At 32.8% G+C, this 24,186-nt stretch overlaps 1 protein-coding gene across 1 annotated transcript in view; it reads left to right on the forward strand.

Moving 5' to 3' along the window:
- Positions 1–17,093, forward strand: part of LOC143255946 (potassium channel subfamily K member 13-like) — an 81,820-nt gene extending 64,727 nt beyond the window's left edge. The window contains 2 exon segments of the mRNA XM_076512452.1: positions 16,138–16,512; positions 16,515–17,093. Coding sequence (XP_076368567.1) covers positions 16,138–16,512; positions 16,515–17,065 — 926 coding nt within the window. The 3' untranslated portion in view covers positions 17,066–17,093.
- The last annotated feature ends 7,093 nt before the right edge of the window (positions 17,094–24,186 follow it).

A 24,186-nucleotide genomic window follows, 5' to 3' on the forward strand; every position in this document is an offset into this window, starting at 1 on the left:
CGAACAGCAGCACTGACACAGGTGGTTGCCATCTTCAGCCAAACATATAAATATTGGTATGCTTGTCTTGTGAACAAAAAAACGTGTTTTTCCCTCATCTGACGACGGCAACTCAAACATGTGTATATGTGAGTCGGTGAATAAACTTAGACGGAAAAAGCAAGCAGTTTGAAGTCAGAAGGTTGAAAAAAAATAACAATAATAGAAAAATGGAATTTAGTTCAATATTAGTAGTCAATTAGTTAATTATGAGTCATGACAAAATATAAGCTGTAGAAGTTTGGTATTTATTTCAATGTTAGAAGTCAGTCAGCTAAGATCTGATCTTGACAAAATACAAAGCGTAGAAATATGGCGCTTATTTCAATGCTAGGAATCGATTAATTAAATACAGGTCTTGACAAATTATGAACCCTAGAAACCTGTAATTAGTTATTGTATAGAGTAAATTAGTTCAAGACTGGTCTTGAAAAATATCAACCGTTGAAAGCTGGTGGTTAGTTATTGTATAGAGTAAATAAGTTCAAGACTAGTCTTGAAAAATATCAACCGTTGAAAGCTGGTGGTTAGTTATTGTATAGAGTAAATAAGTTCAAGACTGGTCTTGAAAAATATCAACCGTTGAAAGCCGGTGGTTAGTTCAATGTGAGAAGTTTTAAGAAAATGCAAGCAAAAACAACGCTTATTATATATGTTGTATATTAAAAATATTTGGTATTGTAAGTTTTATCTTATTTCATCTCGGGTTTCTTGGTTCAGCTTATTTGAAATAGAGGGAGCTAGCGCACTAATACCAGGTAGTACAATGACGTAAGGTATGATTTCCAGTTACACTTTCCTTGGTATCACAACTCTGACGGTAACTAAAACTGAGTGGCTCTCAATTTTCTACAGTAAACGTAAGGAACTATTGATTCTTAACTTAATATTTGTCAAAAACTGAGCACTAACAGTTTTCAAAGTAGTGTTAAAGCAATGTTGGTAGGTTACTCGTTTTGAAACATTTACAACCTTTTGAGCAAAATTGAATATATTTAGTTGTGACTAGTTTCTTTAGTTTGAGTACAAAATTCGTATTTTTCGTAACGCGTCATCATCTCCAGAAAAACGCTTATAACCGAGGCCAATGGCTTTGCTGCTTCCAAATGTCATCATACTTATATTCTCACAGGTCCTACTCAAACAGATTTCCAGAGCAAATATTTTTTTACTTGGTTCACAAACGTCTAATATACAGACACAGACACACATATGTGTGTGCACTCACTACTCACAGAAATTAAAGATTAAAATACAGAGAGGCGTCAATATGGACGAAATCTTAGTTACAAATATCACAGGTAAATAATGCAAGCAAGTAAAAAATTCATTTTTCAAGTAACAAAAAGCGAAATTAATGAAAAAGACAATATTTGGCTGCATAAAAATCTTTAATAAAAACAAAACTTAATAAACTGAGTTTTAGTAGCAGCTGAGTCCTTGTCTATTATTTATTATTTCCTTGTATCTGTTCCCCATACTATAGATGAAACTTAGAATAATTTACTGTTAAAGCATTGTCCATTTTTGGAAGAGGGTAGCTCTGAGCTCTTGGACAGTTGTAGTAGCTGGTTGTCTGTCTCTAAAAGTTCTCGCTAGCAAGTCCCACGCATCCTCAATCACATTTATGTTAATTAAGTTGGGAGACCGGTCTAGTATCTCTATTCCTTCATATTGAAACATTGATGCGTGATGCTAGTGGTGGGTGAATCCTGGTGATACACCGTTTAATCCCTGGCAGCACTAACTAAAAGGCGAACAGCAGTCAGAGGAATCTCATCCCGATAGCGCCTTTCTGTCAGGGACCGTCTAGTCATCATCCCATATTACGACTCTACAAGTAACTTCCAACACAGTCTATGATTAAGCTACTCCTAAAGGAATCATGAAAAACAATGCTAGATGCTGAATATTGCTTTTATTTAGGTTTCCAGACCCTCACGTGTCGATCAGTTGAAGATGCACAGAAAATGTTTTCATATGTGGACAGTGCCCGAGTCAGTTGCTCAAAGCCAAGATGACGTGTTTCTGGGCAAATGCCGTTCGGTTCCTTGGGGTTAGTACAAGAGCTTTAATTGATATCCTGGACCTAAGTCTAGCCTCGTGGAGCCTGTTCATGTTGACTGGATACGCGCTCTACAGTGGCTTGCTAAAACTTGTTCATGCAGCCCCTAATCCTGCTGGAGCAGGTTTTGAGGGCTACATTCTACAGATATCTTTCATTTACTGCACCATTAATCCTTCAGCAATTCTGGCTTGGTCTCCTGAGGCCTGCTATTTACACCACAATCTACTGTTAAACTTCCAAGATCTGTGCCATCTCAGTCTGGGTGCAGCTCTTTAGTTAGAGCTAACTGATTTCTAAAAGCTTACACGCTCCTTATAAAACTTCAATGGCAACAAAAACATACCTAAACTTAGCATTATTGCAATAGTAACTATCTTTTCTAATTAATCAAAACTAGGCTTCTACTTGCAACATTTAAGTCTTTTTTGCATAAAAGCCTATTACATAAGAAAGGAAATGATTATTGCATAAACTTACAAACCCTAAGCAGGATTAGTGTAATCCTCTGCAACAAACATACTAAAAATTAAAAAAAACAAACTAAAGATATACATATTTAAAGCAGCTTTAAAGTTTGTGACAAGCATACATACCACACGAGAAAAAAGCAATTTTCTTTATTCTGTTCAAATTCTTTTTATAGCATTTCCAATTGTGCGAAATAAAATTGTAGTTAGAAAAATAGTGAGAATCCTAGTTCTGTTTCTTCTATAAGACGGACAACTACAATACTATATATTTTTAAACGCTGTGTTTTACTCAAGTTTTTCGTTAAATAAGCAGTTATTAAAAAAAAAATTATGACGATCCGTTTTGTTTAGTCAGTGTATTTCCCCGAAAACCGATAAAAATTACAATGCATTTCTCAGTAAACAAACTCTAACCACATGTACGTCCTAACCACTGAATTTCTTTATCACAAAGACCCACTTTGAATATATAATTATGTCTAAAAAATTCCAATTTTTGAAGCGACAAGAAGATTTGAAGATAGACAAATAAAAATACATTTTGCTGAATGATTTTTACTTAAATATATCGTCAATAATTTATAGCAAGTGCCGACTTGCTCCCTCGAGTTATTTATCGAAACACCCAATTATTTGGAGATGGGTAGGCAGATAGATAGGAAAAGATGGAAAAGCTGTGTGTAACTCAGTAGATAAACTATTGAATTAAGACACTGAGTTTCAATTGAATGTACGGAAACTGTTGTAGAAACACAAGTGTTAGACGACAACGTTTCGGTATATTGTTGAAATAAGTATCAAACAATTCAATATCACAAATAGACTCAAACATTGTTGTGATATTTTAGGGTTAATCTCTTAATAACTGAGTTATTCCTTTTAACTCATAGAACTATTACTTTAGTCTAAATCAGACAGCATAGTTATAAATGATGTTATAAATATAAATGTTTCGTTGCAGAGAAATACGTAATATATTAAACATTGTGAATAGAGATAAAACTGAAAAAAAAAACAATATAATCGTGTGAGGAAACCACTTACGTTAAACAATAAAATATTATGATCACAGTTTTGAATATTAAAGTACTGCACTTACTAATATCGTCAAGCTACCTTGTTTGATACATAATTTCAAAATCCTAATACCCTTATGTCAGGCTTACTGTTGGACAAAGGCATTAACTACTACAATTGCACCAGCACTCTAGAGACAAAAAGAAACTTGAGCAGAAAATTTATAGGACTGTCTTTGTCTAATTTCTTCCCAGAAAATAAATAAAAGTGTAATTATTCAAATCTCCACAGGGTGAATAATTTGCCAGCGAAAGTATGCAACTTTGATTTTTGTTATTGAAATTTAACAAAACACCCAATCAATATTTTGACTCCTTTGTTTAAGAATTTTTATTGTGTTTGATTAGACATATAATGAAATGCGTGCGAAGTTGCTCCATACAAACATTTGTTCAAAGAGTTTGTTTACTGTTGTTACGCGCAAAGCCTATGCGGGTATCGAAATCCGGTTATGAGCGTAATGAGCCTTTATGCTTACCGCTGATTTACTGTTTGTACCATGGACTTATCAGTCCCTGATTATGGACCAGACTGACAGTAATAAGAAAAATCGTTAACCTTTGTTGTGACGTCACTTTTACTCTGAGTTGCAAAGTTTTATCGACGGTTTCTAGCTGACAATAATTCGTGTGATAAGGTTTAAATAAATCTATTTTTTAGATATTTAGCAAAATAATAACTTTATAAACTTTATTTAAAATTCAATTCATTTTTTAACATAAACTTGTCGTTTTTCTTAATATATGTGACTATTGTGCTCTTTAGTCATTCCTTTACATTTTCTAGTAAATCACGAAATATGAATATAATAATACCAATAAAATGAACTCGATGATTTGATTGAAAGTGTTGGTTTATGAACCTTGTCTGAGTTCATGGCAGTGCTGATTTGTTAATAAGAAAGGTCTGAACGTAAACGTATAACAGTTTTTATCACTTCGCTTGTTCTTCCACTTGCATTTCTATCAGATAGCACTGACAAGTTGAACGTGCTTGACGTTACACTGTTACACTTTCATCTGCTCGAATCACGAGGTCTGAGAACCCTGTGTTATGTGATCAAGGTTTCTCTGCCGTGGTCTCTTTCTACTGTTTTCACAGACCTTTACAGTTGACGGATCACTCAGATATCAGCATGTGTTATTCACGTGTCTAGCCACTTAGATAATTAGTTTAGAGCTACTTTAAAGTAACCCTGTCTGGCACCGTTCCTTCGTCATTATATTACTTGTCATGAGTAGAGGAGAAATGATGGAAAACGTATTTTTCCATAAACCTAAGTAAACAAATGAAAGCGATAACCTGTTCGCTATCACATCAGTAAAAGCATCCTCAGGCGTTTCTTTCAACTTTCACTGTAAATTGTAATATAAATAATTACAAATTCGCATTTCGTGCACGATACAATGTTTTCAAAATGTCAAAGTATTTCTCTCTTCGATTTGTTTCATAACACTCAAAATGTTCCTAGTGGCTCAACGGCAGGTCTGTGGGTTCCAACATTAAAAATAAATTTGTGATACTTCTGGTGGGCAGAGATAGCCTAGTGGGTAGCTTTTGTGCTTAGCAGTAACCAAGTCGCAATCATAATAGTGCACTTTTACAACAGTTCAACTATATTTGTCTCCCGGTGAGACAGCGGTAAATTTTCGAATTTATAATGCTAGAATTAGGGGCTCGAATCCTCTCGATGGACACAACGGATAGCCAGATGTGACTTTATTATGAGAAATACACACACATTCAGGAATATTTATTAGTAACGTGCAATCTAACATTATATAAAAATACACAAAACTGGCCGACGTAAAAAAATATTTATAATAGTTGGTATTGACCAGTCTTTATAATATTTTGTATAAATTTATCAATGTGTTTTATAATGTATTTCCAAAGTTTTCTCTGTTTAAAAATGCATATTTTTTCTAATCATCTTTCTTGGCTTGTTTATTTGTAATTAAGCACAAAGAGGTAGAGGTTTCAAGGGTTGTAAGTCCGCAGACATATCACTATGTCACTGGGGGGCTTCTTTCTTGATTCTCTTGTAAGTTTATTTTTATAACTAGATAAACGATATGGTTATTAGCAGATTTCTTTATTCTAGTTGTTATTATTAACAATAATATCCCCCACTATTGGATAGGTATAAAGATAAAACAGGCTGTGAATTTAAACTTCATAAAGGTTGTTTTGATTTTAACAACACATTTTCCACAATTCAGCTACGCAGAATTTGAAAATAATATTTCGTAAGGAGTTCTTATAAATCGAGGGAAGAAAAACTCTTACGTTGATCAAATTATTATTTCCTTTATTACGATAAACATTTTCTATTGTTATTATGTTTGGCTTCTAGAACGATCAATAAGACTCTCACGTCGCGATTGGTCTAGAGAAATCTATAGTCAGTGGTTGTCAAACTTTTAAGCATAAAAAGAGTGTAACCCAATTTCAATGAAAGTAATTCATTTATGTAAAAGTCCATATGACGTCTTGTAAAAAATATATACATGATAAAGAAAAATGGATACGATTTTCGGATACAGCTGACAGAAAATACTGTAAAATATGTAAAACTTTTGAGATTTTAAAACCATTGCAGACTCGTGTATTAACCACGTCTAACTGCATCATCCTACCATTTTAGTATTACTAACAGTAAGGTTTTCTTCTCGCTAAAAGAAAAATTCATTAATATTTACCTTAAAATATGAGGAAGGATGCTAGGTATGTTAGCTTAATGTTTTAAACTTTCTCTTTAAAGCATGCATTTTCATTTCTTACACATACAAATATTGTAAAACTTCATCTTATCTTACTTATCTTGATCTTAACGGTACACTTGCCATTCATATAACACGACATCTCTCTTATCTCAGTGATTCCACTTTTTCTGAGACCTCAGTCGTAGATGCTAAGTAATTGTCGAGAAAAAACCATGGGATTTTATAGTCACGGTGTGACTTGATAGTGTGATGTTTATCATTTTTACCTTTGTAATATACGTCAGTTGTTGTTTTTTGTAATTTTTTCAACAGTACTGAATTTACTTTGTTATTAGTAACTTTAATCATTTCAAGCTCTATTGATAGTTCAACAACATTTATTGAACTCTTTACTTTGAGAACATCCATAAGCTTATCACGTGTCAGTTCCTGGTCTCTGAGGCATTTGGGGTGGAAGAACGGAAAATGAATTATACATGTATACCAAGTTCATGAAGATAACACAAGGCACCTTCTCATTTCTACTCCATTAAAAAGAGCAGGTTGCATAGTTGTTGTTATTTTGGAGTGTCGTTTGTGTAAGTTTATTTCACTTATTCATTTAAAATTTTCAAATAACTTTTAATATGCTTATCACGCTACTTTGTCAGTATAATCGGCTGAATTATCTATGAGTATGTAAGATAAGAATGTTTTTTTGTGAATCACTTGGTGTTAAAGACGAGTTGTATTTATGAACTAGCCGCGATCCGCAGAACATTTACGGTAGTTTTAATGTCTTTCGCTCGATTATTCTATAATTTTTACATCCGGCATTTATGTTCCGCTTTGTTGTAGACATCGTCTGTTTAGATCGATAAGGATAAGTCCTGCTCTGTATAAAAATATTATATCTCGTCAGACAAACAAACGGACATAGGCGTAACGTTATTAAATAAAGTCATACGTCACATACGTTTTTGTTTATGTGACGTATGGCTTTATTTAATAACGTTACGCCTATGTCCGTTTGTTTGTCTGACGAGTATAAAACAGTTGTGTGGACTTAGTGTATGACACTGTTTAACCATTTGAAACAAAGAAACTAAAAAACAGAATAAAAGTAGATAAAAGATGTGTATAGCATACTTTGAAAGAAACGGAAGCTGGATTATTTCAAAGTAAAATAAATGTAAATTGCGATCAAGGAAAATTTTGCTGAATATGTAAAAACTTCTGAGTGCATGATCACAAAGTTACAATCACACGGTTTTTAACGAACTGCACACGCATATTTTAGGCCTAAATAAGTTCTCAAAACCAAAAAAAAAAAAAAAATATTCAGTGTAATATACAGTTTTAAAGGAAATTGCATGCGGATTAAGTGTTGTGTGAAATACTTTGTAAATAAAAGAACAAAAAAGTTGAAGTCGAAGCCAGTCAAACACAGTCGTCACCTGTTGAAAATGATATTGTGTCATTGTTTAACATTCTCGTTGCATTAAAAAGTTTAATTAAACAGAAACCGGATTCAGAACTACTATATCTGTTTGTGTGGTTTTTTGTTTTTTGTTAGCTAAACATTTCTCGCAAATTTCTCGATCAGACAAACGCAAGCGTATTATTTATATAGATGATGTAGTGCGATATGTTTCAATAGTGCAAACAATAGTGTTGCTTTGGATAAGTACTTAGTTTTTCATCTGGTGTTTAAGATAATTTTACTTCTATAATGAGAGTTAAATGTAAATTTTGTTTACTTATAGAATGTAAAAGTTAAAGTATCTCATGTTGAACTTGTACTTACGGTAAGTGACTCATTCCCAGTTCAGATTCCAGTTGGAAGCCTAATATTAACTGCTTCTCATGAGCTCTGATACAGATATCTTGTTGTCTGTACCTTTTAAGTTTTAATCTCAACCTTTAAAATGATATTCTTTGCACCCACTATATCTTTATAAACTTCTGTTATTCAACCATAAGCAAACATTTTGTTCACACTTATCAACCTTTCAGTCACGTTCCTTTAACTACCATTCAACCTTTCGGTCATGTTCTTCAACCACATTCAACTTCTTGGTCATGTTCTTCAACCACACTTAACCTTGAGTCATGTTTTTCAACCACATTCAACACTTCTGGTAGCATTCTTTATTTTACTCACCTGTAATTTTGTCTGGTTGATAAACACTTCCATTCCAATTATATACTCCATTATTTGAAATCTATATAAAATATCTAAATTAATTTCATTCCTTCTTAATGATTTGTATTCTATTACATTTCTGACACAAAATGTTCTTCTTTTTTAGCTTAAAAATTTTGAAAGTAACTGCTGATTCTCAAGTTTATGGAGATGTAAAACTTAAAACTTAAATTTTACACATCTGTTTTCCCAAACAGATATGCAAATAGGCAATTGCCAATAAAAACAATGAGGAATCCTGAATAGCCAAGGCACTTGAAAGTATTGTAGACAGAATTAGAGTAAAATAATCTATGAGACCTCCCCCTCTCAAGAGGCCAAACGCTTTCCATTGGTGTATATCACCACGTTCAATATTCCATAGCTTAATTAACTTAAATCCTGCCTCAAAGAATTTCAGTTTTAGGGTAGGTTGGCAGAGATTCTGATAAGTAACAAAATTAAATCGAATATACAATTTGTACTGCTGGAGCACAAAAATACAACTAATTAAATGAGAAACAAAGGTATCACGTATTAATTTACTCTTATTCTGCTTAAAAGAACTTCAAATGTCGCAGCTAGTGAGGATTCCCTCTTCTTTTCTTTTTATATGGATTTTCTGTTAGTCTGTTGTTAAGCATAAAGATACACAATGGGCTATCTCGATTTTAGCAGTTTGAGCCTCCAGACTTACTGCTGAACCAATGTGTGTGTGGTGAGGATATTCTTCTGTTGTAATTTCAATAGACATAGTGAAAGATTTGAACATAAATCTTAGTGTTTTGTGACAGTTTTAATAGAAAGAACGTATACATAATGTGTGGATTGTTATTCCAAATCAAATAATTTTGGTTGCTATTAAGCTTTCTGGTAACTGATAAAAATGTACGTGGTAGAAATGCCTCCCAAAATTTATTTTTGTTGTATAAGACCTAAAGTAAGAATCAAATTACTATATTGACTTTTCTAGTATAGGCTTTCATTAATTAATTTTTGGCTTATAACTGGAAATATTAGTGTAATAAAGACATGTTGAGGATTTTATACCCAAATATGTAAAGACGTTTCAAGAATAACTTACATAGTTGTATTCCTATACGTATTTATGTTTAAGCCAAATTGTTTACTAAACTTTATTAATGAAAATAGTGATTATATTTTTCTAATTTTAACCATTTGATAATGATAATTCTAAAATTTCATCAACTAAAGAAAAAGTTAAAAAGATATTTCTATTTAAAACATATTCGTATTGAAATAAATCATTTCATTAACTATTTATAAATGGCTGATTTTTGTTGCACAAAAGCTATTTCAAAATTATATACACTGCTGGCTAAAATCTTAAGGCCAATGAACATAAAGAAAAATATGCATTTTGCGTTGTTAGACTCAACCACTTATTTGAGTAAAGCTTCGAAAGATGAAAATAAGGAAAGGGAAAATAGAAACCTTTTTTAGCATTTAATAGGGAAAATGCGAACATAATGAAATTAGCCTAAATAATAGCTGGTCAAGAGATTAAGACCATGCCAAAAAAGAAGTCCTAAACAAGGTAAGAAATGTCTAACAAGAGGTCTCAGTAGTGAGTAGCACGGCCGTCATTGCGAATAACTTCAAACATTCACATCCTGTTTATAAGGATGTTACTAAATAACAGTCCAAAATATATGCACAAAAATTTAGAATAACATATCTGATAAAATTAGCAACCGTTTAAACTATAACAATCCATCACAACATATTTCTAGATCACAACCTTAAAATTAATCGTTAAATGATCAACTTTTTACGTTAAACATAAACGTTCGTCGCTTTGGGTTTTTACCCTAAGACACAAATAGTAAAACAAAAATACCTAATTTGTAATAAAATTCAATAAATAAATTAAGTAAACTTAACTAGACAAATGTAGAAGTTTAAATAAATAAAGCTACGTCAACAAACCACTAGGTTTAAAAATAAAGAGAACGAATTAAATGAACACGTATAAAAATCGAAGCAAAAACAATAAGAATGCCAACATTAAATCAGGTACAATTCAATAAAGTCATAAACTGATGTAGCATAACTGAATTTAAACTCAACACAAAACTAAAATTTATGCGTGTTAGCACAAACTTAACACTTTATACAGAAACAAAACACAGGAAGAGATAAAATAATAAAATATAACTGTTTACAAAATCTGAAAGGAAACTGAATTAAATAAGTGTAATGGGAAAACATGTAATGAACTAAACAGAACGGTAAAACCCCAGGCAGAATAAAACTAATCGTAACGAATATAAAACATAACTGAAATAAAGCAGATGAACTAAACAAGAACAAACTAAAATATATTCTAATCAGAAAAAACTAAAATACACCCTAATCAAATGGACTAAACAGGAACAAACTAAACAATGCCTTAATCAAACAAACTAAACAAAAAAACTAAAATACACCCTAATCAAATGGTCCAAACAGGAACAAACTAACAAAGCCTTAATCAGACGAGCTAAACAAAAAAACTAAAATACCCTAATCAAATGGTCTAAACAGGAACAAACTAAACAACGCCTTAATCAGACGAACTAAACAAAAAAAAAAAACTAAAATACACCCTAATCAAATGGTCCAAACAGGAACAAACTAACAAAGCCTTAATCAGACGAGCTAAACAAAAAAACTAAAATACCCTAATCAAATGGTCTAAACAGGAACAAACTAAACAACGCCTTAATTAGACGAACTAAACATAAAAACTAAAATACACCCTAATCAAATGGACTAAACAGGAGCAAACTAAAAAACGCCTTAATCAGACGAACTAAACAAAAAAACTAAAATATACCCTAATCAAATGGTCTAAACAGGAACAAACTAAACAACGCCTTAATCAGACGAACTAAACAAAAACACTAAAATACACCCTAATTAAATGGTCTAAACAGGAACAAACTAAAAAACGCCTTAATTAAACGAACTAAACATAAAAACTAAAATACACCCTAATCAAACGGACTAAACAGGAACAAACTAAAAAACGCCTTAATCAGACGAACTAAACAAAAAACTAAAATATACCCTAATCAAATGGTCTAAACAGGAACAAACTAAACAATGCCTTAATCAGACGAACTAAACAAAAAAACTAAACCACACCCTAATCAAATGGTTTAAACAAGAACAAACTAAACAACGCCTTAATTAGACGAACTAAACATAAAAACTAAAATATACCCTAATCAAATGGACTAAACAGGAACAAACTAAAAAACGCCTTAATCAGACGAACTAAACAAAAAAACTAAAATACACCCTAATCAAATGGTTTAAACAGGAACAAACTAAACAATGCCTTAATTAGACGAACTAAACAAAAAACTAAAATACCCTAATCAAATGGTCTAAACAGGAACAAACTAAACAACGCCTTAATCAGACGAACTAAACATAAAAACTAAAATACCCTAATCAAATGGTCTAAACAGGAACAAACTAAACAACGCCTTAATCAGACGAACTAAACAAAAACACTAAATTACCTTATTAAATGGTCTAAACAGGAACAAACTAAACAACGCCTTAATTAGACAAACTAAACAAAAACACTAAAATACCCTAATTAAATGGTTTAAACAGGAACAAACTAATATATACTTTCACGATGTCAGAAAAACACGTAGGTTCAATAATTTTTCATACAATATGATAAAAAACCCATAACCCAAGCGCTTTTGAAAGGTTGGCCTTTCTTCTAGATACATCAGTAAGTTATTGACCTTTATTCCAGATACGTCAGTAAGTTATTAACCTTTCTTCTAGATACATCAGTAAGTTATTAACCTTTATTCCAGATACATCAGTAAGTTATTGATCTTTCTTCTAGATACGTCAGTACAATATTGACCTTTCTTCTAGATACGTCAGTACATTACTGACCTTTCTTCTAGGTACGTCAGCAAGTTATTAACCTTTCTTCTAGATACGTCAGTAAGTTATTAACGTTTCTTCTAGATACGTCAGTACGATATTGAACTTTCTTCTAGATACGTCAGTAAGTTATTGATCTTTCTTTTACATAGTCAGTACGTCTTTGATCTTTCTCCCAGATACATCAGTACATTGTTGACCTTTCTCCTTGATACTTCAGTAAGTTATTGACCTTTCTTCTAGTTACGTCATTACGTCAATGACCTTTCTTCTAGATACGTCAGTAAGTTATTATCCTTTATTCCAGATACATTAGTAAGTTATTAATGTTTCTTCCACCCCAAACATTTTCAGTTCGGGCGAACACGCTGAATGGTCCAAAAAAATCACGTTATTCGTCATGAAAAATTACTTTATTCTGCGAGCACATTAGATTGCAGCGTTGTCCTACTGAAAGATTCAGTCATTTACACACAAGCGAGGGCCTTCAACATGCCAATAGCCAGCTGCTGTTTGACGACCCTGTATAACCTGAAGCTCCATTGTTCCATGAAAGGAGAAAGCACCTCAGATCATGGTGGAACTTCCTCCATTGTGTCATGTAGAAAATGTCTCCGGTGGGATATCCTTATCGTGCCAGTAACGTTGGAAGCCATCTGAACCATCCAGGTTAATTTTTTTCTCATCAGAGAACAAAACCTTCTTCCACTTTTCTATGTCCCATGTTTGGTGCTTCTCAGCAAAGTTTAACCGAGCTGTTTCTTGGTGTGGAAAGAGGCGTGGCCTTTGAAGATATTTACTGTTTTAAAGCCTTTTTCGTAGATGTCTTATTGTTTTGAGCTGCATTCTGCGTCCATAAGGGCCTTAATCTGGTTCGACGATCGGCTGGTGTCTTGCCGGACAACCCGTCGAATCTTCCTGCTCAACGCCGGCGAAATTTTCTTGGACCAACCACTTCAAATTCTCCTTCCGTATCCCTCAGGGTCTTTTAAGAAATTTGCAACAGCAGTTTTACTACGCCCAATCTCACAAGCGATAGCACGTTGAAAGAGACCTTGCTTTTGCAGATCGACAATTCTGCCACGTTCAAACTCTGTCAACGTTTTAGCCTTTGCAATGTTTTTACTCAATGTAACACAGGAGATGTCCGTGGGAGATGTTGACAACGCTAATGCTTGGACACAAATCAGTATAATCTTAAACTTTTGACCAGCTAGTATTTAGGCTAATTTCATAGTATTTACATTTTCCCCATTAAATGCTAAAAAAGTTTTATTTTTATTTTCCCTTTTCTTATTTTCATTTTTCGAAGCTCTTCTCAAATAAGTGGTTGAGTCTAACAACGCAAAATGCATATTATTTTCTTTATGTTCATTGGCCTTAAGATTTTGGCCAACAGTGTGTATTCTGGATATCACACAGAAACTTCCAAGATATTTTGTTTGAAGGGCCAGCAGTGTGTATTCTGGATATCACACAGAAACTTCCAAGATATTTTGTTTGAAGGGCCAGCAGTGTGTATTCTGGATATCACACAGAAACTTCCAAGATATTTTGTTTGAAGGGCCAGCAGTGTGTATTCTGGATATCACACAGAAACTTCCAAGATATTTTGTTTGAAGGGCCAGCAGTGTGTATTCTGGATATCACACAGAAACTTCCAAGATATTTTGTTTGAAGGGCCAGCAGTGTGTATTCTGGATATCACACAGAAACTTCCAAGATATTTTGTTTGAAGGGCCAGCAGTGTGTATTCTGGATATCACACAGAAACTTCCAAGATATTTTGTTTGAAGGGCCAGCAGTGTGTATTCTGGATATCACACAGAAACTTCCAAGATATTTTGTTTGAAGGGCCAGCAGTGTGTATTCTGGATATCACACAGAAACTTCCAAGATATTTTGTTTGAAGGGCCAGCAGTGTGTATTCTGGATATCACACAGAAACTTCCAAGATATTTTGTTTGAAGGGCCAGCAGTGTGTATTCTGGATATCACACAGAAACTTCCAAGATATTTTGTTTGAAGGGCCAGCAGTGTGTATTCTGGATATCACACAGAAACTTCCAAGATATTTTGTTTGAAGCTCTTACAATATACTTTCCTACCAGTTACAATTTCGAATTTGTTATTTCTTTCTAAATATAAAAACTGATTATATTTTCTCTTTATTCAAACATGTTTATTTATATTTGACCACTAGACCGTTAATAGTTTATTTTCGTATATTTCAATTAACTTATTTCATTTTGCATGAATCACAGATTTTATTAATTTTAATGGTTTTTAAGTAGACTATTTTTCTTTCTACTAATTGAATATTTTGTTCAAATTAATTAAATAACTTTCAAATGTAATATCAACTCGTGTAATTTACATTTAGAGGATAAGAAGATATAATTAATTAAAATAAGCCAATCACTAATTATGTAGTAATTAAATGTTTTCTTTGATACTATAAACAGTTTTCTTTCGATAAGATATCATAGAATTCCCCAAATCATTCAATTTTAATAAATTTATTCCAAAGTAACAACTAAATGTCATTACATTAACCTGACGAAATAGATTGAACGTTCACCAAGTGCAAGTATTTTTGTATATATTTATCTGTATATGCTTATTATAATTATCATTTTCTTCTGTCACGTAAAAATCTTATATTTGAAATAGAGATACCTTCAATAGCATTTCTAAAACTTTAGTTCTTTGTAATTAGGTTTCTATATGAAGTTGGCCCGTGCGTTTTGTCCAGATTTTTTTTTGTCTTTGACAGGTTATATTATACCAATTTATTGAAAATTATTTGGTAAAACTGTTAATACCATTCATAATTTAATAATGCAACAATATTTCCTTAAGAATGTTATCTAGCTTATGAATTTTGATTTAAAATACTTCTCGAAAATATTTTGTAGTGTATTTGCTGAATACGTTAATTACAAAAAAAGTTTAATCGCAATTAAAAAAAAAGCCAAGAGCCAGCCTTTTCCAGAAGTTAATTTTTTCTTTGTGAGGAATAAGATGCAGCTTTCCTAAAATTGCAGGTTCTAACTCTTTATAACAGTTATCATTAGCGTCATGTATGTCACTTTTGTTTAATATTCATTTAACAATATTGGCTATTCTGGTATATAATTTCATTTATTAATCATGTGAAAAATAACTAGAGAAAGGCTGTTGTTTATCTGTCTGTCTTATTTTCTGATGTATTTGATACTATTAATTACAATTCTATATTAATTTTAATAGTTAATAATCATAAATTTTGCACCAAATATTCTGCAACAGAGTTTTAAATTCATTACCGATCGAAAGTGCCCAAATGATAACTTTGTATGAAACGTGATATTAGTCTGTTGTTAATTGAATTTGAGGTTTAGACTTTTGAATTAAATTGCATTAGTTAAGTATTCATCTAAAAATACTGTCCTTATTTTACATTTTCAAAAGTATCTAATATTATGTAAAAGATTTCACGTTACAGTGAAATAAATGAGAAAAATAATATCTCAGTTTTCCTTTTATTTTTAACTTTTTTACTTTTTGTTAATCATATTCATCTAATCGATTATTTAATTGTGTGGTTGTGATTATAGATTATTATAATTAATGTTTATGTGCTTAAAAATCGTGAATATCTTCAATAATTATTATCCATGCTATTTATAGGTTTTGGAATGACTACACCTCAAACGATAGAAGGGAAAATCTTGGTGATTCTTTACGGATTTCTTGGGTGTTCAGGTGCATTTCTCTTTTTCAACCTGTTTCTGGAAAGAATTATTACGTTTCTTGCTTATATTCTCAGATACTTCCATGAGATGGAATTACGACGTAAAGGTATGTTCGGGGGAGATCGGAGAGACTCGCAGATTTCTTATGAAGATAATTTGGACCAATGGAAGCCTTCTGTATACTGGGTTATGTTATATCTTTTCTTGGGATGTGTATTTTTGGCCATTTGTGCCTCTGCGCTTTATTCACCTGTGGAAAACTGGACTTACTTCGAAAGTCTTTACTTCTGTTTCGTAGCTTTTGCTACAATTGATTTGGAGACTACGTTTCAAGCCAGCAGCCACATTATAACAATGTGGAGTGGTACCGGCTAGGAAACTTTATCTTCATAGTATGTGGTTCTTGTTTCATGTACAGTCTCTTCAACGTTATCTCTATAGTTATCAAACAGTTTCTCAACTGGGTTATCAAGAAATTGGACTGTCGCTGCTCCAGCCTTAGAAAATCTAAAGCTCAAATCAGGCCTCCCATCTCTCGAGGACGCAGAAATGCTATTACCCCAGAACACCTTAAACAAACCAATAGAACGGCTCCTCCTAAAACAGCGGCGGAAATCAACGAACCAGACTCAACCTACGATAGCGAAGGAGAGCGAAGGAATTCTGATGAGATGATTTCTATGCAGGATTTTCTCAAGTCTAACAAAGTTTCACTGGCTGTGATGCAGAAGGAACTTCACGAATCAGCTCTTCGTGGCCGCGCCATCATTCTTCCACCTAGACCATCAGTGGAGGAGTTCAAACCTGGAAGTGTCGGACCTTTGGCTATTGCTTCTAGGAAACTCGGGGAGAACTTAGCCTAAATACTTAAGAGAACTTAGTTGCTGTGTTTATGCACAGAACATCGCATAATCATACGTTTTTTAAGGTATCTACTTGATACTGTCTTAACACAATCCGAGGGTACAAGCACTTGGTGACTGATTGTCATAGTAATCTTGACATGAATACATTTTTTTGTATTGGCTAACGTTCCTGGAGATGCTAAGAAAAGCCAAATAACTTGTTAATATTTTAATAAATGATTTTGAATACACTAAGTGTTTAACTACTAGACCTGACATTCAAAATATGAAGAAAATGGCTTGGGAAATAACTTTCAATAGAAATAATCACACAGAACAAAATTATTATCAGACGTCGGTTTTAAAATATCAAGAAACAAAAAAATCTGCTGTATTTACAAACGCCTTCTACAAGTATAATAGCCTAGTGATCAACCATCCACAGCAGTACCAGCCATTATGAGATCGACAGTTGAACACTGAGATGCTGACATAGAAAATCGATGGATTTAGTAGTCAGAGCAAAATACCCTATTATTCAACTTATACGCTTTTACGTAAAACACTGTTTTCTATCCTGATAGACTATCGTCAAATATGCTCTACCGACTGTCTTCGAAAGAACCCCTTTTCTAACTGGAAACAAGTTCATAGAACGACAGTCGTGTTCTGTAAGATAAACTCAGGTTACTCAGGCATGTGACTTCTTCCCGCTTCACTAAGAAAAGAGCTTCACTGTAAAAACAAATGTTCAGTGTGTCCATTTTTTTAGTTTTTATTATATGCCACAAGTTTTCTCTCGTATATCTTTATCAATAAATATTTATATCACTATCAGCTGAGCTGAGTTAACTCCTGTTATTTCCAGCTCTTACTATATCTTATAATTAATGAAAATAAAAACATAGAAAGATATATTTTACAGTTTATTGTACAGCAAGACCATTTCTACCAAGCACCACTTGAGATTGAAATGGAAGCATTTCAACATACAAAGTGCCAAGTAAAAGACTCGTTCTACTCCAGGATGTATTTGAATTACAAAATACGCATTGTTGTGTGTACAGGTGCTATTAATGGCATTTAGTGTGGTAGAAAAATCAAACCAATGGCATCCCGATGTTTGTGAAGGATATATTTATAAATCACTCATACGGTGTTTAACCCTTTCAAAACTCTACTGAGAAACTTAATATATTGTTCATTTACTGCGTATGAAATTATGAACTGAATGTGAACATTTCAAAGTAGAGTTTGTTAGTTTATTATTTACACTAATACCTGTGTATATAAGTATTAACATTTTCAGATTTTATTTAGTTAAACTACCATATATTTATTTTCCGAACATTACAAAACATCGTGAACGTCATTTCCAAAATGTTGCTATGATACAAGTTACAAAGAAACGAAGCCAGAACGAGATAATATTATGAAACACGAAAACAATGAAAACGGTCAAAAGATGCGGTAAGGGGTAGGCGTTTGGCTGAACTATTTGCTACATTGTCTTTCTTTCACCCGTAGTTGTTTTATCCATTTTTATTCTTTCACTAAATTTATAGACACATTTTTCTCTGGTATTAGATGAAAAAAAAAAACCACTAAAGCAATGCATGTGCTAATTCAACATACTAACGTGATAACTAAACATATACTGTTTGCCTCGAGGATTAAAGATTCTTTGCAATACTAAATAATTAAGGTTAATTAAGGCATTGATATTACATACGTAAAGTCGAATATGAGAAATAGGTACGTAATTTACTTGTAGCAGAAATCCTATTGAAAGTATATATCAACACACACTTCATGTCAAGTATTTCATATGGACCAACGCTTATTAAAGTGTTTTGTTTGGACGAATATGTCCGTTTATTTGTGTTTTGTTGGTTTCATTTTGCGAAAAACACTCTTAATATCTACCTAATGAAACAGGTAAATAAACTAACTTGAAATTTCAAAGTCCTTTGACATTTTAGTTCTTACATTAGATGTGTGTTTCATTGAAGAATTGTTGTATCAACAAAGATTTTACTTTAAAAAAGCCAGAAATTATGTTTCATTTGCAATGCAAATAACTTAAAATTAGGATTTTGAAAAAAAAAAAATATTTAAACGTAAATGAATATCAAGACATGTTGTGACATGAATTGTTTTAAGAAAACTGTTCACATATGTTTCCTTAAAAGATGTTTTAAAGTAATATATTTTTTACCAATTCTTTCAGCACAAAGAAAGTCTAATACTTTAATTCTTCATCCCGAAACTGTACAAGGTAATTATGTTTGATATAATAACAGAGAAGCCCAGATTATGAGTAGTACAATATAGAGAACCCTTTCGTACTGTCATTTTTTTAAGAGCAGATAGTATTTTTTGTTCAAAGGCAGAATCCAATAACTGAAATGTACAGTCTGCCAATGAAACCTGTTCGTCCAGGAACTGCGTGCAGTATTTGAACTAATTATCAATTACGTTCTTTCTGCTCATATACAGATATAAATAAAAGTAATATATATATATACTAAATGTTTCATATTTGGTTTAAAAACATGGTTCCAAAAGGCTTTTTTTATTTCACAAAACAGTTACTAATGTTATTCATACTTAATACCTTGGCTGGAAGAAACTCGTTTACAAAAATGTCAGCCTATTTTACAGCTACTTAAAAATTTAGAAATAAGTAATTATAGCTGTGTGAGTATCCTTCTGTGATTATTCCGTTAAAAAAACAATAAATTCATAACAAATACAAAAAACATGACGAGCGGCATATGGAACCTTACTTCTACAGTTGATAAATAGAATCACAAACAATTCACAAAATAAACCATCCAGGAAAGAACTGAAAAATATATTTATGTGAAACCTAAACTCGTTTTATAATAAATATAAAAAATCTTGTTTGTCATGACATAATGAATAATTTACTTCTAGACTTCGTCGTTAGAGAAGCAAGAAACGAAAACCGATACAGTTTGAACTATAACATTTACATGCTATAATCCCAATCAACTAAACATAAGTATATTTCAAATACAACAAAGGGTTAACTAAACAATTTTTATGAGTAATAATATGAAGATAGAGAACAGACTATTTCGAGTGATAATTATTTTATAAAAATGGCTGAACATGTGTACACACTAAAAATAAACTGCATATTACTACCTGCTTGTGCCGTCGAGTAGCTTCGTTTATAAGACAGTGCTTGCAAACATGAAACAGACCAACAGAAATTCCTTATATTTTTAAAGATGGCGATAAAATACACGAAGGAGAAACAGATAATTGGAAGGAACAGTAGTTTCCTATCATGTAATTTATTATAAATTTCTCTGCGGAAAGAAAAAACAATTTCATTTGGTATACCGAAAACAAGTTGTTCTAGTGCGAAATAAATCTAAAATGTTACATTTTTCATTATATGAAACATATAACAATAAATTAAGTAAAATACATAAAATATATGACTTATATTTTGAATAACGAGGACGAATTAGATCACACAAGAGTATTTAGATTTTGATTAAACAAAATGTCACAGAAATATTACCTTAAAGACAACAAGTAACTATTCCAAGGGTCAGGCGGTTAGGGCGCTCGACTCGCAATCTGAATCCCCTCACTTCTAAACATGCTTGCCCTTTCAACTGTGCGGGGTTATAATGTCAGTCCCCCTGTTCTTTGGTAAAAGAATAGCTCAATAGGTGGCGGTGGATTGTGATGACTAGCTACTTTCCCTAAAGTCTTTACTGCTAAATTAAGGACGACTAGTGCAGATAGTCCCTGTGTATCTTTGCGCGAAATTCTAAACAAACAAAACATCCAAAGGCAACGGACTGCTCAGACGCTGCAAGAAATTCTAAGGGAATAACCAATTCGTTAGACCGTATTCAAAAAGCTAATCACTGGGAGAGATGACCCAATAATATAAAACTAATAAGATGTGACCGTTGTGACTCTCGGTTCTTTTAAATATTTGTGAGAAGATGCTACTGTCGGCTGTATTATTGATGAAACAATAATTTGATTGGTGATATCCTTAGGAAACTCAGCCTAAAAACTAGAATTAATTATTTTGTCTTTCACTGTAGAGTAACTTTTATAAACATCCATAAAGCGCAGTGCCTAGCACTGTGCGCGGTCTTCTTAGGTGTTTTTTTTTCTAGTAATTTTATGTAAACTACATAAGTGTCATTTGCGTATGTCTGTCTCAGATTTTGAACCGATGGATTAGAAGTAGTGCAACTAGCCGATAAGATTCTCTGCTAAATCTTGGCCTATTCTTAACTGACTGTATAGTTGTTTAACCGTCATTCTTGTAGCACAACCATAACTCTAAAGAGTGGAACGTGTTGCGTTGTTTAACAAGTAGCCAAGAATCAACAATCGAATTCATAGTCTGACCGTGCTAACTCCTAGGCTATTCACGATATTCACTGGATAGCTGAATAGTTTTGTGCGTTTGCCAAACCAAGCTGAAATAATTAACGCTGAATCAAGGTTACGTAATTTAACTGTATATATATATGTATATGTATATATACGCTCCTATTTATATGACATGGTTTTCGTTGCATCCTCTTTCAAAACGCAGTTTTAGTCGAAACTGTAAATGTTCACTACATCTTGTTTTAACGGAGAAGCCAACACCTGAATGTTCTTTGATAGATTGTTTAGTCAGAGAGTTCATGATGAAACTTTGTAGAATGGACGTCAACTGCCTGTTGTGGAGACACGAGTGTAGAGGACGACGTTTCGAAAGTCTTCCGTCGTCAACATCTGAATAGTTTGTCGTAATACACCACTTGTTTATAAGAACTAGCTATAAGCTAGACCTGTGTTAGAACTTGCAGGTATGTATTTCGAAGCTGGCAAGCTAGATTCGAATTCGTGTAACACAACAAAAATTTGTCTAATGTTAAGCATCAGGTGTGTTACAAAAGCTATTGGTGAGTGCTGCTTTCACCTCTAGTTCAAAATAAGGGAAGGTGGCTGATGATCGTAGTAGTTTTACCATAAAATACAAAATACTGTTTTTGTTTGCATGTACAAAACAAGAAAATCGTATAATATGCATTTACCGTGACAGAATTTTCTCAAGCAATTGTCTAAGAACTAACGTACATTCTTTGGACGCATCTACAACTACGGAGTGCTAAACTCATAATATAGGTATATCAGTTTTTACTTTTATAAACCGTGCCGTATCTTAAGATTTTTTTAAATGATTATTTATTGGTCCATGTTAAATTTTACTGAATTGTGTGATCCTTGTTACGTTCAACAGTCTTTTCTAACACACCTCTGAGTCAGTGGTGAGTTTAAGGACTTATAATGGTTTGATTCTCCATGATAAGAACAGCACAGATAATCCATTAAGAAACTTTGTGTTAAAATTAATAAACTGAATAATAAACCTAAATAGCATAAATTCAAATTATAGTATGGAGCTCAGATTAACTGTGAATTAAAAAAATATACAGTCAAACCACTGATAAAAATTAAACATTAACCTTTCACGATTAAATTAGCATATATATATATATGGATAAGTTGAATTATCACATGATAAATACTTTCAATGAAAAGGTAAAAATAGAAGCGGAAATTTTAAATTTTGGAAATTGTTTCAAGTTTCGCTGCAATTCTGATGCAGCTGTGTAACCATTATGGGCATAATAGGCCTGATGGAAATGGTTTGAATTTCGCACAAAGCTATACGAGAGCTATCTGCGCTAGCCGTCCTAATTTAGCAGTGTAATACTAGAGGGAAGGCAACTAGTCATCATCCCCCACCGCCAACTCTTGGGCTACTCTTTTACCAACGAATTATAGCTCCCCTACGGTTGAAAGAGCTAGCATGTTTGGTGTGATGAAGATTCAAACCCGCGACCCTCAGATTACGAGTCGAGTGCCTTAGCCACCTGGCCATGCTGGACTCTGGCGTAAATGAGAAATCACCAGTGTAGAACCTAAAATATCAATTTTCGGCTGTTATTGTGGAGATGAAGTGGCTTAATAAAGTAACCTGGAAGTAACATATTGTGTGTGTGCTTGTTTGTTTATAATTAACCACAAAAGTACACAGTGGGGTATCTGTTCGCTACCCACCACGGTTATCGAAACCTGGTTTCTTGCGTTGTAAGTTGACAAACATGTCGCTGTGCCATTGGGGGGAGCACTTGAGTAAAGAAAGTGTAAAAATGTAACTGTCTGAGCATCATAACCTAAAATAAAATCCATGAGGTGCTATCAACCCCATGGGTGACACTTCCCACCCAAGTTGCACCACACTGTTATTAAACGTAATCCAATCCTATAGCAAAGCATAATTTTAAATAATAATAAAACTTTGCTCAAGTTACGACTAAGCACGAAGAAATATTTACATTATAAGTATAATAAAAATTGCATTTCAAAATTTACAACTAATGTGAGTCTATGGATCCCACTTAACGAAGTCTGAGCCTGTAGAAATTTGTCTATTAAATTCTGCTGTCTTCAATGAAAGTGACGTGGTACTAAATTACATTTCTGAACCAATGGTAATTAACAATACACAGTCAAAAAATGGTAGTCAGAAACTACAATGGCGTCTATTTTAACCCTGCAAGCTTCCCGAGAAGCTGAAACACTAAATTTACTATACTGTACTTTTCGAAGACAAGTCGTCCATTGTTTCCTCAGAAAACTATAAATTATTATGCGGCATATAGAACATTCTATGAATTGGCTCTTTTTTTTTTAGTAAGAAACGAACAAGAGATGAAGCAAAATATTTGTATCGTACGTTTTATTAATGAATAATTTGTTTAAATAAGACACAGGCTGGGGTAAATTGATAAGAATACCTTTTTTCCAGTTCAAATTCAAAGTATATTTGATCACCAGTATTAAGTGTAGTGCCGGTAGGCCTGTGAATCTTTACTTTATCAAACACTGATTTAGAAAATTAAAATTATTTAATGACAGTTTGATTTTTAAGGAGAGAAAGAAAAACAAATTAATATTGAAAATTATTCATCAGAAGTAGGTTTGATGACTATTAGGCATACGAACAAACTGATATATTCCTATGATAGATTAATTTATTGATAAATAGTTAATTAAGTTACATAATATTTTATATG

This window comes from Tachypleus tridentatus, chromosome 1 (assembly GCF_004210375.1).
Source record: "Tachypleus tridentatus isolate NWPU-2018 chromosome 1, ASM421037v1, whole genome shotgun sequence".
Classification (NCBI taxonomy): domain Eukaryota; kingdom Metazoa; phylum Arthropoda; class Merostomata; order Xiphosura; family Limulidae; genus Tachypleus; species Tachypleus tridentatus.